Source organism: Astatotilapia calliptera, chromosome 19, assembly GCF_964374335.1.
Source record: "Astatotilapia calliptera chromosome 19, fAstCal68.1, whole genome shotgun sequence".
NCBI lineage: Eukaryota > Metazoa > Chordata > Actinopteri > Cichliformes > Cichlidae > Astatotilapia > Astatotilapia calliptera.
The window spans coordinates 1583177-1597913 of record NC_137440.1 but is presented as its reverse complement, the minus strand read 5'-3'; the positions used below and the strand labels follow the sequence as shown (position 1 = coordinate 1597913).

The window sequence follows — 14737 nt, the reverse complement described above, 5'->3', positions numbered from 1 at the left end:
GTATGGTGTTCTTGGGATGCAACTCAGTATTCTTCTTCCTCCAAACACGACGAGTTGAGTTTATACCAAAAAGTTCTACTTTGGTTTCATCTGACCACATGACATTCTCCCAATCCTCTGCTGTATCATCCATGTGCTCTCTGGCAAACTTCAGACGGGCCTGGACATGCACTGGCTTCAGCAGCGGAACACGTCTGGCACTGCGGGATTTGATTCCCTGCCGTTGTAGTGTGTTACTGATGGTGACCTTTGTTACTTTGGTCCCAGCTCTCTGCAGGTCATTCACCAGGTCCCCCCATGTGGTTCTGGGATCTTTGCTCACCGTTCTCATGATCATTTTGACCCCACGGGATGAGATCTTGCGTGGAGCCCCAGATCGAGGGAGATTATCAGTGGTCTTGTATGTCTTCCATTTTCTGATGATTGCTCCCACAGTTGATTTTCTCATACCAAGCTGCTTGCCTATTGTAGATTCACTCTTCCCAGTCTGGTGCAGGTCTACAATACTTTTCCTGGTGTCCTTCGAAAGCTCTTTGGTCTTGGCCATGGCGGAGTTTGGAGTCTGACTGTTTGAGGCTGTGGACAGGTGTCTTTGATACAGATGATGAGTTCAAACAGGTGCCATTCATACAGGTAACGAGTAGGGGACAGAAAAGCTTCTTACAGAAGACGTTACAGGTCTGTGAGAGCCACAGATTTTCCTTGTTTGAGGTGACCAAATACTTATTTTCCACCCTGATTTACCAATAAATTCTTTACAAATCCTACCATGTGGATTCATGGATTTTTTTTTTCACATTCTGTCTCTCACAGTTGAAGTGTACCTCTGGTGCAAATTACTGACCTCTGTCATCATTTTAGGTGGGGGAACTTGCACAATCGGTGGCTGACTAAATACTTTTTTGCCCCACTGTATATATATTCATTATATTATATGTTATATAATGTAAAAAAGATTAAGATGTTAACCTTTATTGAAACATATTCTTCACTACAATCTTTTTTTCTTACTATAGCAAGAGAAGAGAATGTGGCGACTTTCCGTGGCTCAGAGTACTTCTGCTACGATCTCTCCCAGAACCCAATCCAGAGCAGTAGCGATGAAATTACACTCTCCTTTAAGACGTGGCAGCGGAACGGCCTTATTCTTCACACCGGCAAGTCAGCTGACTATGTCAATCTGGCGCTAAAGGACGGAGCTGTCTCCCTCGTTATCAACTTGGGCTCTGGAGCCTTTGAAGCCATTGTGGAGCCGGTCAATGGGAAGTTTAATGACAACTCGTGGCACGATGTCAAAGTGACCCGCAACCTCCGGCAGGTAAGGCATACAGGTGTACTTTAAGATATGAACATGTCAGTGTTTTGGTCAGGATTATTCAACAGCAGCTGAATATACCTTGTAGAACATAAGGACGACAGCACACTGACAGCTGCAAACGGGCTGTTAGTTATCCTGCTGACTGCCACTAGGAAGCAACAAAGCTACTTATGAGTTTAAGTCATGAATGCATCTGTGGGTAGTTTTTACACTCATCCCTGATTCTGTCCTTTGCCACTTTTATCAACGGATATACTTTGTATGAACAAAGCCTCTGTTCAGTCATATAAACTTGTCTTACCCACCCCATCTTTCTGCAAAGCAAACAGGCATTGGATATGGTGTGATAAACAAACTCCATTGTATGGTAGATATCATTCTTATTATTGTCTTTTTGGTTTGCTGTGTACTTCGATCTTTCCTCTTTTCTGCCTTTTGTACCCTTAGATAGCACTCCTCTAAAAACAAGGGAGCAGGTTCATTTTGCTCTTCTGATCTAGGCTTTCTTTGGCTCCTTTGCTCACTTCTTCATTTTCCTTTTAGTCTCTTCTTCCTTTTGTTTTAAATTAACTTGTTTTTCATTTTTGAATTTCTTGTTAACCTCTTAACATCAACCTGATTAAGACTAGGCTGACATCGACCCGTTTATGTTGAATGTTCACCTATGTGGTATAATAACCAAATGGCAAATCTTGTAACAGAAAAACTGTAAGGAAAGATATAAGCTGAAACAGAGACTAATCCACATTACAACTCAGATAATAGTTTACTGTATACTGTTTATATCCCGTAAAATTATATGGAAAATATGAAATAGAGCAGGATGCAGGAGCATAATAGATAAGTACCCGTTGCAGTAAGAGTACTGGCTTTGAGGTAATTACACACTGATTGTACAGACTTGTAAATACGAGAAAAGGAGTCTTCAAAGAAAATGTATCTCTCTGGAAACAACACTACCTGAGCTGGACGTGAGCTTTAGCATGCTAAAGAAGCAGCTGGAGGCTTGCCTAATCTAATACTATTTTCTTCAACTTCGGCACAAATGTTCTCCTTTGATGGTCGAAGATCAACGTGACCTTTGAAAACACATTTTTGATCATATCTTAAGAATTCTTCTGCTAATTATGAAATAAGCTCAAAAAGAATCACAGATGATGATGATGATATTTTGGATTTACAAAGTCAAACTCCAGGTTCATTGGTTTTCCTTTCATATATTACATGCTTTGGCAGTTGAGTTATTGGCATGCAAGACATGCAGCTGGAAGATTTAAGTGTAGAGTTCTCTGGTAACATCTTTTTAAACCATAAATCTTACCAGTAGAACCAGAGGTCCTCACAGCAATATTACTTTATTCCTTATTATTACAATATTACTACATTTTCCCATGTCCTGCGATGTGGCCTGCACTCTTTGATTCTGTGCGCTCAGCATTTCTTTCCTGTTGGTTGGTTGGTTTCATCTGCTCTTGGTTGCCACAATATCCTCATTATTTTCTTTTCTATATTTATTATATATATTTACATGCAACAGAAAATCAAATCATCTGCTTGCTTGATTACTAGTTACATATGAATATTAATGCATGTTTTTGTTGCTTGAAGCTAAATCCAGTCAGTTAACATATTGTTTTACTATTTTACACAGACAGCAAACTTAGCACAAAAAGTGATTGATCAATTATTTCTTTGTTGTAACAGTGCTTCTTGGCAAACCTTAAACTGTTGATAAGCCTGTTTAAATGGTGCCACATTTGTAGGGAAATTTGATTTGTGGGTTGAGCAGCAGAGTTGAGTATCTGAGCTGCACCCGAGAAAATCTTCTCTGCCAATGCCAAGCAGCTTTGTGCTATTGACTCTTGGTTGGTGTCATCGGATGATTGAAGTCTGAAGAAACAAGACATGTTGGGAATTTAACAGTCGATCCATTTGACAAACAGGGCCGCAGTATCATGTGGAAGAACCATACATAGCCACTGGTTACAGATGTTATCTCGCTATCTCCCTGCATTGAAGTTGCCTCCCCTCCAATGATGACAAGCCTTTATTATCAGTGAGGGAGATGACGTCCGACACATCACACTGCCTCCGCTAAAAGCAGTTATCTATTATCAGTGCAACAATCACCATATGATCCAACTGCTGTAGACAGAATCTGGACTCATTGCTGCACATAATGTTCCTCCACATGTGCAGGTTCCATAGTACATCCATATGTACATAGTACACAGTAAAGGACAGTCATGGCTGCTCTAGAGTCTGGAGATTGACTGTTCAGTCTCTCACAAATTTTAATGGGTAGAGAGCCACCAGCCATATCATCCTGCAAACCTCGGCTCAAACCACTTTCTTCCTGTGTTATCATTTTGGCACACCTCTGACATCCTCTGCTATATGAATCTTGGCTTTCGATACACTAGCTTGATGATGCCCTGTGGCACTGGCCCTCAGTCAGATGTGAGCAGATATCAGCTGATCACTAGGTCCATGATCATAGGTGCTCCTAATCGAGTGCCCATCAGGCATTGGATTGTCAGCTCTGCACCTGGGGTAACAGAAGCTCAGCACAAGAGTCAGTCACAGAATAAGCTGTTTGGCCTTGGCAGAGAAGATTTGGCAAGTTTGTCTTGTGCTAATCCACATTCTCAACTCTGATGCTCAATCCACAAATGAATCCACAAATCTAGTGATATAAGAAACATCGTTTCAAAAAAGAAATATTCAATCAAACAGAAATTTACTAACTGAAAAAAAGAGAGAAATCAAATGGTCTGGCACAATTTTCTCATCATCTGTCTCATGTCATCAGTAACACAGATAAACCAGGTCTGGCATTTATAATTAAACACCTGAGTGTGCTCTCAAATAGCAGCAACCGCTCTATCTTACACTCAAAACAAAACAATTCTGCCTCACCTTGCTTTTACTCCTTTTTGCCAGGTGACAATATCAGTGGATGGGATTCTGACAACTACAGGCTACACCCAGGAAGATTACACCATGCTGGGCTCCGATGACTTCTTCTATGTGGGTGGGAGCCCCAGCACAGCTGACCTGCCTGGTTCTCCAGTTAGCAACAACTTCATGGGCTGTCTCAAGGAGGTAAATACCTCGCTTACAGTTCAGTTTGATTACTATGCAAATACATTATTTAAAGCTGGACATCAGAAGAATGCAATTTTTAAAGACCTTAAACCTCAGTTTTGGCTTTTTGGACTGTTTATTGGATTCCATGTTCACATAATAATTAATTTCTATTTTGTTTTTTAGACTAAAGATTAGATTTCAGGGATCATTGAGTTTCATGACAAAAGAGACCAACAACATGTAGTCGTAGTTCTTAAATCTGAATGCTGTTGGAAGAAGCAGACGTAGTTTTGAAGCTTTACTTTCATGTTATTTACATTTAGTTAAAGTCAGTTAGTTACAGATTGGATATATTTGACCTACAGAGAGCAGAGCACTGAAGTTCTGTCACTAAATGAAATAGCAGTAGCACTTTTAAGGAGCACACTTAATTGACTGCTATATTAGCCATAATTCTGATGACATCATTTCCTGCTTTTAATTAAGTCCAGTCTTCTTAAATGTGTTTGCATTGCAAGACCAGTGTGTACAAAATGCACTTTAACACATATTTCTTTTTAATTTTTTTTACATTTAGGAATTTTTGTATTAAGAGTCTTTTTAAAGGTTGTAATAAATCAAAATCTTGCTTCCAGTTTGCTTTCATTTCACCAGGGGGACGAACATCTACATCTACTCCTGTTTCCCTCTGTGTAAGCAACAAATCTTGTTTATAAACAGGATAACTGCTTTTATTTCAAATATAAAGTTCAAGACAGAGAGAGCATCACCGCTACTTTTAGAAGGTGTTTTCTTGCATTTGCACAACATCTCTAAGTGAGAAATATCCTGCCTGAGAGTGATGCTGAAAAACTAGTTTATGCAAGTGTTACTCCTTGGCTGGAGTATCGTCATTCATTATTATCAGCTTAACTAAAAGCTCCCCCCAACCCCCTTTTTCGTTTAACAGTTAGTTTCGCAGACCTTCAGCTGGTTCCTCGGCTTTTAAAAGTAGAATGGGAGGCAGAGCCTTCAGCTTTCAGGTCCTTCTTCTATCTCTACTTTTAAGATTAAATTTGAAACTTTCCTTTTTGGTAAAGCATAGTTAGGGCTGGATCAGTTCTGGTAAGCCGAGGCTGCCTGGAGTTCCCGTGATGCACTGAGTGTTTTTTTTTCTTCAGTCATCTCAATTCACATTCTCTCACTTCCACAGCGTGTCTTTTGTACTGTCTCCCTCCCTCACCCTGCAGCCCCTGCCTGAGTCTGACTGTGCTGTGGTAAAAAGGAGTTTTTCCTTCTCACTGTTGCCAAATTCTTGCACAAAGGCAGTTGTCTGATTGTTGCCGTGTTCTCTGTGTTACTGTGGGGTCTTCACCTTACAACAAGGTTTCTCGAGGGAAACGTTGTTGTGATTTGGTACTATATAAAAAATGATTAAATTGTAGATTACTGGTACATTTTGCAGAATAGACAGAAAAACTGACACACACACACACACACACACACACACACACACAGACACACACACACACACACACACACACACACACACACACACACACACACACACACACACACACGTATTTGTCACATACACTTGCAAATATTGTTTGCTTAAGGTGATGTCATACCACAGCACTAACTGGAGGAAGAGTAATATGGCAGTGGGGGCTTGGCTTTCTCTGTCAGTGTTCACCAACTACACACACACACACACACACACACACACACACACAGAATACACATATGTCTGCAAGGAGAAGGGGGTGGGGGATGGGGGGGCACAGTAGTTATTTAATCCCCTTCTGGCCTACTTCCTGCTCTGTGTCACGCTGGTCATGTTTGCAGTTCTCTGTACTAACCACTCTCGACAAGTACACACAGGGACAGACAGACACACAAATTCACAAATAAACCAAATCATCAAAACCTTTATTCTCCATCAGAAAACACAGGATCAAAGCATAAGGTAACAACAGCAGAACACAGCCCGCAGTATTACAGTGTAAAGGACGTCCTCAGGTCGTCACATCAAACTGCCTCAGACATCGGGTCACAGACACAAAGATGATGCTTCAGTGGCCATCACTGTAATGGTTTGGCTCACTGGCCACTAACATGGAACAGGATGCACTCGATATGTAGGTATGAAGCCTCATGTTACACTAATAATAATAATAAATACCTTGGAAAGTCATAATTCAGCTCTACCTCCTTGAGCAGTCTGTCTGTGCTGACTGTTGGTGTGATACCAACTGATTATACAGTAATGGAAATATAATTATGAATGATTAATTAATGATTATGAAATTAATTATGAATACTACAGTAAATTTCTGCTATTATGTCTACTTATATTTTGCATACTAGTTCTTTTAAATTATTTTGAAGCCTTATGTTGTCTGCTGTGATTGTGATTGCAGCCCAACTCTCTGTGAATGGTTCTCATGGCCACTGATCAGTGGTCTTACTAGCTTTACAAGGCTTTACTAGCAATATAGATCAGTGCTTTTTGTGTGTGTTTGAAGTCAGTGCTGAGACATGTACACAGATGTGTCAGTGCTTTTTTATTGAGTGGCAGGAGAGCTTAAACATTTAACCACTGTTTATGTTCACTGTTGCCATCTTGAATTGTTAACTCAGTGTGGCTGCATATAGCTTTATAAATCAAGTTTTACATGTAAACGATGTGGGATGCACAAGGACCAAATAGTTTTAACTACAGTACGTTTCTGTATTAGGGATGTAGGCAATTTCTGTTAACTCACTTAACTGCGAGTTAACAGAAATTGGATGCACACACAATATAAGGTATATATGTTGCAGCCATAAGTGCATTTTGTGTGTGTATTTTATAGGGTTAGTCAGAAAGAAAAATAACATTACATACCTTAGACAATAATATGGCTTTTCAGTGTAACCATACGTCGACCACAGTGTACAGACATCAGTATAAGAGTGGAGTGGATAAGCATCAGTTATGTCTTCAGTGCAAACTAAAGCAACCTCTTTATTAGGATATATGGTCGACTCTTAAGTCATAAAGTGCTCATGATACTAAGCACACAATACTCTGAACACAAAGCTGAAGCTGTTTTTAACATGATTTGAAGAATTTTATGAAACAGGCAGATCAGCAGTTTAACCAAAAGCAGTTAGCACTGTGTGGTTGATTTATCTTTGAGCATCTCTGCCTGAGGTTTGCTACTATTTCCCTTTTCTGTACATCCACAGGACGTGCAGGAACATTAACTACTTCCAGTTTTGATTTAGGGTGGGAAACACTGGTACGGTCCACAATCATTTGGTGGAGTTTCTTTGCTAATGTGAGCGTTGTATTGGTCAACAGCAAGTTTCTTTTGTAAGCTGTAGTCAGGGGCCATGTTTTGCAAAGGCTTTAGCTGAAGGACCAGATTTGCGCACCACTTGAACCGACTCTAAACATGAACACTATGGCTTTTGAGAAGAATAGCTGTTAAAGGTGATCAGAACAAATGGAATGGTCAACAAATAGTGTAACTCCTGCAGTAACGGATCAAGAGCTGTAACTGGCACAACTAAAATATACTCCAAGCTATGTTTTGCTCTATAACCTTTGCTGGTAGAATCATTTTACATTGTCTCTTCATATATTTCTTTACATTTCCGTGTGTACTCCCACATGGAAATGCAAGGTCCCACAGACCCATAGGTCCATTCACTACCTAGAGAGACAAGAAAACGTTGTTCCTGTGATATTATACATGAGAGTAACGGACAAATATCACAGTCTTAGTTTCCAAGAACATAAGAAGTGTCCAGTTGCAGACAGGGATATGTACCTGCATGTGCACAAAAGAAACATCTGAGCACATGCAACTACCTTTTTACCTCATCTTTCCCTTATATTTAAAATATTTAAATATTACTTGAAAGCAGCCACTCTGCACATTGTTCAGCTTTCCCACTGTACGAAGAACCGAAAACTTAGAAGTGGAGCCTGAGGAGTCGGTGCTGGCCGTTTAAGCTGATGGTGCCAAAAAGTGATCATCTGCCTAAAAATGATTTCTGGTTTTTGCCAAAAAGTTTTTGCCTTTATTTTATTAGTGATGTGTCGGTCGCGAAACGAAATGGCTTTTAGAGCCGACTCTTTGACTCTTTGAAGTGAACGACGTGAGCCGGATCCTTATTGGGAGCCGTGTTTTTTTTTTCTTCTTTCTCTCACCCTCTCTCACTTTTTTCCTACTTCACTCCACACGCAAGCCTTGTGCTTTGCGCTACACTCGCAGTAGTACAGGAACAGACCGGGGGGGAGAGAGAGAAAGAGAGCCAGGGATTAGAAAGGTATAGTAATCATCCACAAGTATTTTTAGTTGCAGATGATAAAGGATTCAGAAAGTTTATTCATGCAGGTCCATATGACAGAGAATGTGCATCTTCTGTTTGTTTTCATATTTTTTCATATTCATATTTAATTGTGTTGTGGTTTGCAGCGTTTTGTGTTGTTTCACTTTAAATTTGTGTAAAAGGAAAGAAACTGAAAATTTAAATAGTTAAAAGTTGAAATGTAAACAGTTGTTTTTTGTATTATATGATTTATTTATTACATTTTATGTGGAGTGAATAAATAAAAGTATATTTACGGTGGCCCCTAGAGACAAAGCACGTACAAGCTCCGAAGAAGTGCTCCAGGGTGCTAGGGGGCAGTGTTGAGCTTTTGTTACCTAGTGGCTACACAAGCCAGCAAGTACCAACGACCGGATTTGGTGTGTGGTAGTAACAGGTAAATGAACATTTTTTTTTTAATTATTTCAATATATGTGAGTGTTTGTGTATAAATACACGAACAATACACATATGCTTTCAATTGTGTAATTTAAGTGATCTAGGTAGCTCTGTTTTGAAAGTTCAATCAATCAATCAATCAATCAATCAAAGCTTTATTTGTCACATGCAGGTTGGGACCCCCCACCCGACCTTACACACATAACACAGACATCACATGGGATTACAAGTCGGAGATCGGTAGCGTTGCAGAAAAACACTGAAAGGTACATAACAACGGGAAGGTACAAGAGGAAAAAAAAAGAGACCTCCACTCATGCTGTGCTTCCATGGCAGGACAGCACGAGAACAGGAAACAAAAAAACTCCTCTGCACAAAAAAAGCACACACCATAGCACAATAAACACAGACAAGCAACAAGGGAAAGTGTTCCAGTGTGTACATCTGATCTGGGACCGCTGCAATCTTTTGACTGCGCATCCAACTGACCCGATGTCCACATCAGAGGGGAGGTAAGCGTTGGAGGTGGCGTTGGATCCAGGGTAGGGAGGGTGATGCGTCAGTGAGTGCTTATCAGTATATGTATATGTATGTGTGTGCGTGTCCATAGTTCAGCTGAGACAGTGTCCTTCGCCCTGCCAGGCTAAGTAAACAGTCTTCCAGCCAACCCAGGTGGCCTTGCATGGAATGGGAAGAACAAACTCAACACAGTCGTTATCAGTTCAGTTCATGCTAGAAATGTGTTTTGGAGTTTGTACGTGTTTTGTCTCTAGGGGCCATCGCATATATTTATATATAAACATATATAAATAAAAACACTTTTTTTTTACATTAGTAATTCATTTTGTGCATAATTTTATATTGTTGTTAGTAATAAATTAATTAAAGCAACAAAACAACCTTTAGAGCTGGTTGGGGGCCAAAAGAGCCGGCTCTCTAAAATGAGCTGGAAATCCCATCACTATATTTTATTTAAATGACTTGTTGTCTTACAACCTGTGAAACACTTGTCAAACATATCTTTCGTGAAAGCCTCTGTAGCATTTTAAGTTATTTTAAGCCAGAAACATCATTCCTGCTATAATGCAGAAGCTGTAAATACTTTGTTGGCGAAAAGGCTTTTATATAGCTTTTATTTATATGGGTAACAAAGTGTAATTAAAAATGTCTTTTCCAAGAGAGATCTGGCCAAGAGGGCAGCAGAAATTACAACAAACAACGCATTACATTTCTATAAAAATACTTTAAGTAGCTAAAAAGAACTGGATTGAGTGTAATGTAGGTAAAACAACAAAAACACTTTCAAAACAGGTCATTTCTTTATTATATATATATATAATCATTTCATACATCCTGTTGACTACAGTTTATCAGAATCAGAATGCTTAGTTAATCCCAGAAGAAATGATGTGGTCACAGTTGCTCCCAGACAGCAACAACAGACCCTAAACTAAATTGAATATTACAATATATAAAAATGTTACAAATGATAACAAAATAGCTCTAATAAATCCAAATGGCTCTAATTATAAATATCCCAGTATATTACACAAAATTAAATAGATAAGATTGACAATGAGGTGTCCTTTTTATCACATTAACTGTAATTTTCTCTGAAGAGGATGTGCAGATATTAATAGTGTAACTATTGTAGCGTGTACTTGTACTTTAACTGGATGAATTGTACAGAGAGAAGGTCACAGGCAGGAATCATTTCCTGTGTCGTTCAGTGGTACATTCCTCAATGAATGTGCCCTGTACCAACACAGAGCAGAGCAGCTATCTGAACGCTGCTCCAACAGAGGTCGATCATCTTGTTAATAATTTCTCCTCCTCACTACGTACGACTCTGGATACTGTAGCTCCTGTGAAAACTAAGGTCTCTAATCAGAAGTACCTGACTCCGTGGTATAATTCTCAAACACGTAGCCTAAAGCAGACGACTCGTAATCTGGAGAGGAAATGGTGTGTCACAAATTTAGAGGATCATCATTTAGCCTGGAGAAATAGTTTGCTGCTTTATAAGAAAGCCCTCCGCAAAGCCAGAACATCTTACTATTCATCACTGATTGAAGAAAATAAGAACAACCCCAGGTTTCTCTTCAGCTCTGTAGCCAGGCTGACAAAAAGTCAGAGCTCTTTTGAGCCAACCATCCCTTTAACGTTAACTAGTAATGACTTCATGAACTTCTTCACAAATAACATTTTTATCATTAGAGAAAAAATTACCAGTAATCATCCCACAGATGTAATATTATCTACAGCTACTCTTAGTACCATTGATGTTAAGTTAGACTCTTTTTCTCCAATTGATCTTTCTGAGTTAACTTCAATAATTACTTCCTCCAAACCATCAACCTGTCTTTTAGACCCCATTCCTACAAAACTGCTCAAAGAAGTCCTGCCATTAATTAATGCTTCGATCTTAAATATGATCAACCTATCTCTAATGATCGGCTATGTACCACAGGCCTTCAAGCTGGCTGTAGTTAAACCTTTACTCAAAAAGCATCTCTAGACCCAGCAGTCTTAGCTAATTATAGGCCAATCTCCAACCTTCCTTTATATCAAACATCCTTGAAAGAGTAGTTGTCACACAGCTAACAGATCATCTGCAGAGGTTTATTTGAAGAGTTTCAGTCAGGTTTCAGAGCTCATCACAGCACAGAAACAGCTTTAGTGAAGGTTACAAATGATCTTCTTATGGCCTCTGACAGTGGACTCATCTCTGTGCTTGTCCTGCTAGACCTCAGTGCAGCGTTCAATACTGTCGACCATAATATCCTATTAGAGCGATTAGAACATGCTGTAGGTATTACAGGTACTGTGCTGCAGTGGTTTGTATCATATCTATCTAATAGACTCCAGTTTGTGCATGTAAATGGAGAGTCCTCTTCACACACTGAGGTTAATTATGGAGTTCCACAGGGTTCAGTGCTAGGACCAATTCTGTTTACATTATACATGCTTCCCTTAGGCAGCATCATTAGAAGACATAGCATACATTTACACTGCTATGCAGATGACACCCAGCTCTATCTGTCCATGAAGCCAGATAACACACACCAATGAGTTAAACTGCAGGAATGTCTTACAGACATAAAGACCTGGATGGCCGCTAACTTTCTGCTTCTTAATTCAGATCAAACTGAGGTTATTGTACTCGGCCCTGAAAATCTTAGAAATATGGTATCTAACCAGATTCTTACTCTGGATGGCATTACCTTGGCCTCCAGTAACGCGGTGAGGAACCTTGGAGTCATGTTTGACCAGGACATGTCCTTCAACGCACATATTAAACAAATATGTAAGACTGCTTTCTTCCATTTGTGCAACATCTCTAAAGTTAGAAATATCCTGTCTCAGAGTGACGATGAAAAACTAGTTCATGCATTTATTACTTCCAGGCTGGACGACTGTAATTCATTATTATCAGGAAGTCCAAAAAACTCCCTGAAAAGCCTTCAGCTAATCCAAAATGCTGCAGCAAGAGTCCTGACAGGGACTAGAAAGAGAGAGCAGATTTCTCCTGTTTTGGCTTCCCTTCATTGGCTTCCTGTTAAATCCAGAATTGAATTCAAAATCCTGCTCCTCACATACAAGGTCTTAAATAATCAGGCCCCATCTTATCTTAATGACCTTGTAGTACCATATCACCCTATTAGAGCACTTCGCTCTCGCTCTGCAGGCCTACTTGTTGTTCCTAGAGTATTTAAAAGTAGAATGGGAGGCAGAGCCTTCAGTTTTCAGGCCCCTCTTCTGTGGAACCAGCTTCCAGTTTGGATTCAGGAGACAGACACTATCTCTACTTTCAAGATTAGGCTTCAAACTTTCCTTTTTGCTAAAGCATATAGTTAGGGCTGGACCAGGTGACCCTGAATCCTCCCTTAGTTATGCTGCAATAGACGTAGGCTGCGGGGGATTCCCATGATGCATTGAGTTTTTCCTTTCCAGTCACCTTTCTCACTCACTATGTATTAACAGACCTCTCTGCATTGAATCATAACTGTTATTAACCTCTGTCTCTCTTCCACAGCATGTCTTTATCCTGTCTTCCTTCTCTCACCCCAACCAATCACAGCAGATGGCCCCGCCCCTCCCTGAGCCTGGTTCTGCTGGAGGTTTCTTCCTGTTAAAAGGGAGTTTTTCCTTCTCACTGTCGCCAAAGTGCTGCTCATAGGGGGTCATATGATTGTTGGGTTTTTCTCTGTATCTATGAAGCGCCTTGAGGCGACTTTTGTTGTGATTTGGCGCTATATAAATAAAATTGAATTGAATTGAACTACAGGAAAGACATAAAGTCACATGCATTCTGTATTCTGCCCACCTCTTAATCACAGACCCACCCACATATCTGTAGTACCCACCAGCTCTCCCTCTGTCTGCTGTCCAGCACCTTCTTGTCCTCCACTCCTTGCCATTAATGCTAATTTGCCTGTTCCCGATGCTCTTGTCCTCGCCATCCACTGAGCAGCATTATGGATAAATGCTTTGTTACCATGGCACCAGGTACTGGTTGCCTGTGGTAGCTCCTGCAACTGGGGGGACTATTATTTTTATGCCTTTTATAAGCCAGCAATTACAAAGAAAGCCTACATCTCAAAACCTACAAAATACATAATGGCCTACAATAACACATAATTGCTATAATTGTCGTTGTCATTACACCTCCTCAACCACTCACACGGAGGCTTCTGGCTTTCCCGTGTACTGTAGCCAAGAAAGAAACACAAAGGATGAGCTCACAGACTGAGCACTGAATGGGATCAGCAATGACAGTATTTTCCAGTGGAAATATGTCTTTGTTACTCTAATTAATCACGTTATAACAGCTATATTACACATTGATATTATATTTATTATATTCTTTCTGAACTTAAGTTTTTTTCCCCAATTTTATGTAGTTTAAAAAAATAATTTTGTCTTTAATAATTGTAGACAATTCTCTACTGTGAGTGAGAGCAAGCCAGATAATGCAGTAAATTAATCTGGTGTTGTCATCGAGTGTGGATGGAGCGGACTTGAACGCAGATCTCCTTTGCAATGAGACAGTAAATTTATTTACAGTGCAAAAACAATGACAGTTCAGTGTGAAATCCTTAGGCCGTGGCTCCCCGTGGTCATTTCTCCCGACTCCCGATAGTGCTGTATGGCGATGTGAAAAAAGGCGACACTCTGCACTTGTGCATTAATTCCCCGCTCGTGGTTCAGCTCCTGTGTTTTCCTCTCCACCTCCAGGTGCAAAAGACAACAAAGGAGAGAGAAGGTAACCAAAAGGGCATCTGAAAGAGCACACGATCTTCTTACCTGTACTAACGAGCTTAGTCTAATGATCCAGCGCTGACTGAAGCCTGGTCACGGCGTTAAATACATAGATGTCAAAGGTTCCAAAGCTAACCAGAGATGGATAACACTGGTTGCAACTTTTTGAACAATTCGTGGGTCGTCTTTGGTCGAATTCATTGCAGATTATTTCAGGAGGAAATATTGGATATCAGAATCAAAAATACTTTATCAATCCTGAAGGAAATTGTGGGTTACAGCAGGCAGCATGCTGGTTGGTGCATGTGCAGTAACAAAGGAAAA

General features: G+C 40.0%; 1 protein-coding gene across 1 annotated transcript in view; it reads left to right on the top strand.

Annotated features, from left to right (window-relative positions):
- Positions 1-942: 942 nt before the first annotated feature.
- The window catches only part of nrxn3a (neurexin 3a), a 128827-nt gene continuing 115032 nt past the window's right edge, over positions 943-14737 (top strand). Inside the window, 2 exon segments of the mRNA XM_080293469.1 lie at positions 943-1318; positions 4262-4423. Of these exon segments, the coding sequence (XP_080149595.1) occupies positions 962-1318; positions 4262-4423 (519 nt within the window). The 5' untranslated portion in view covers positions 943-961.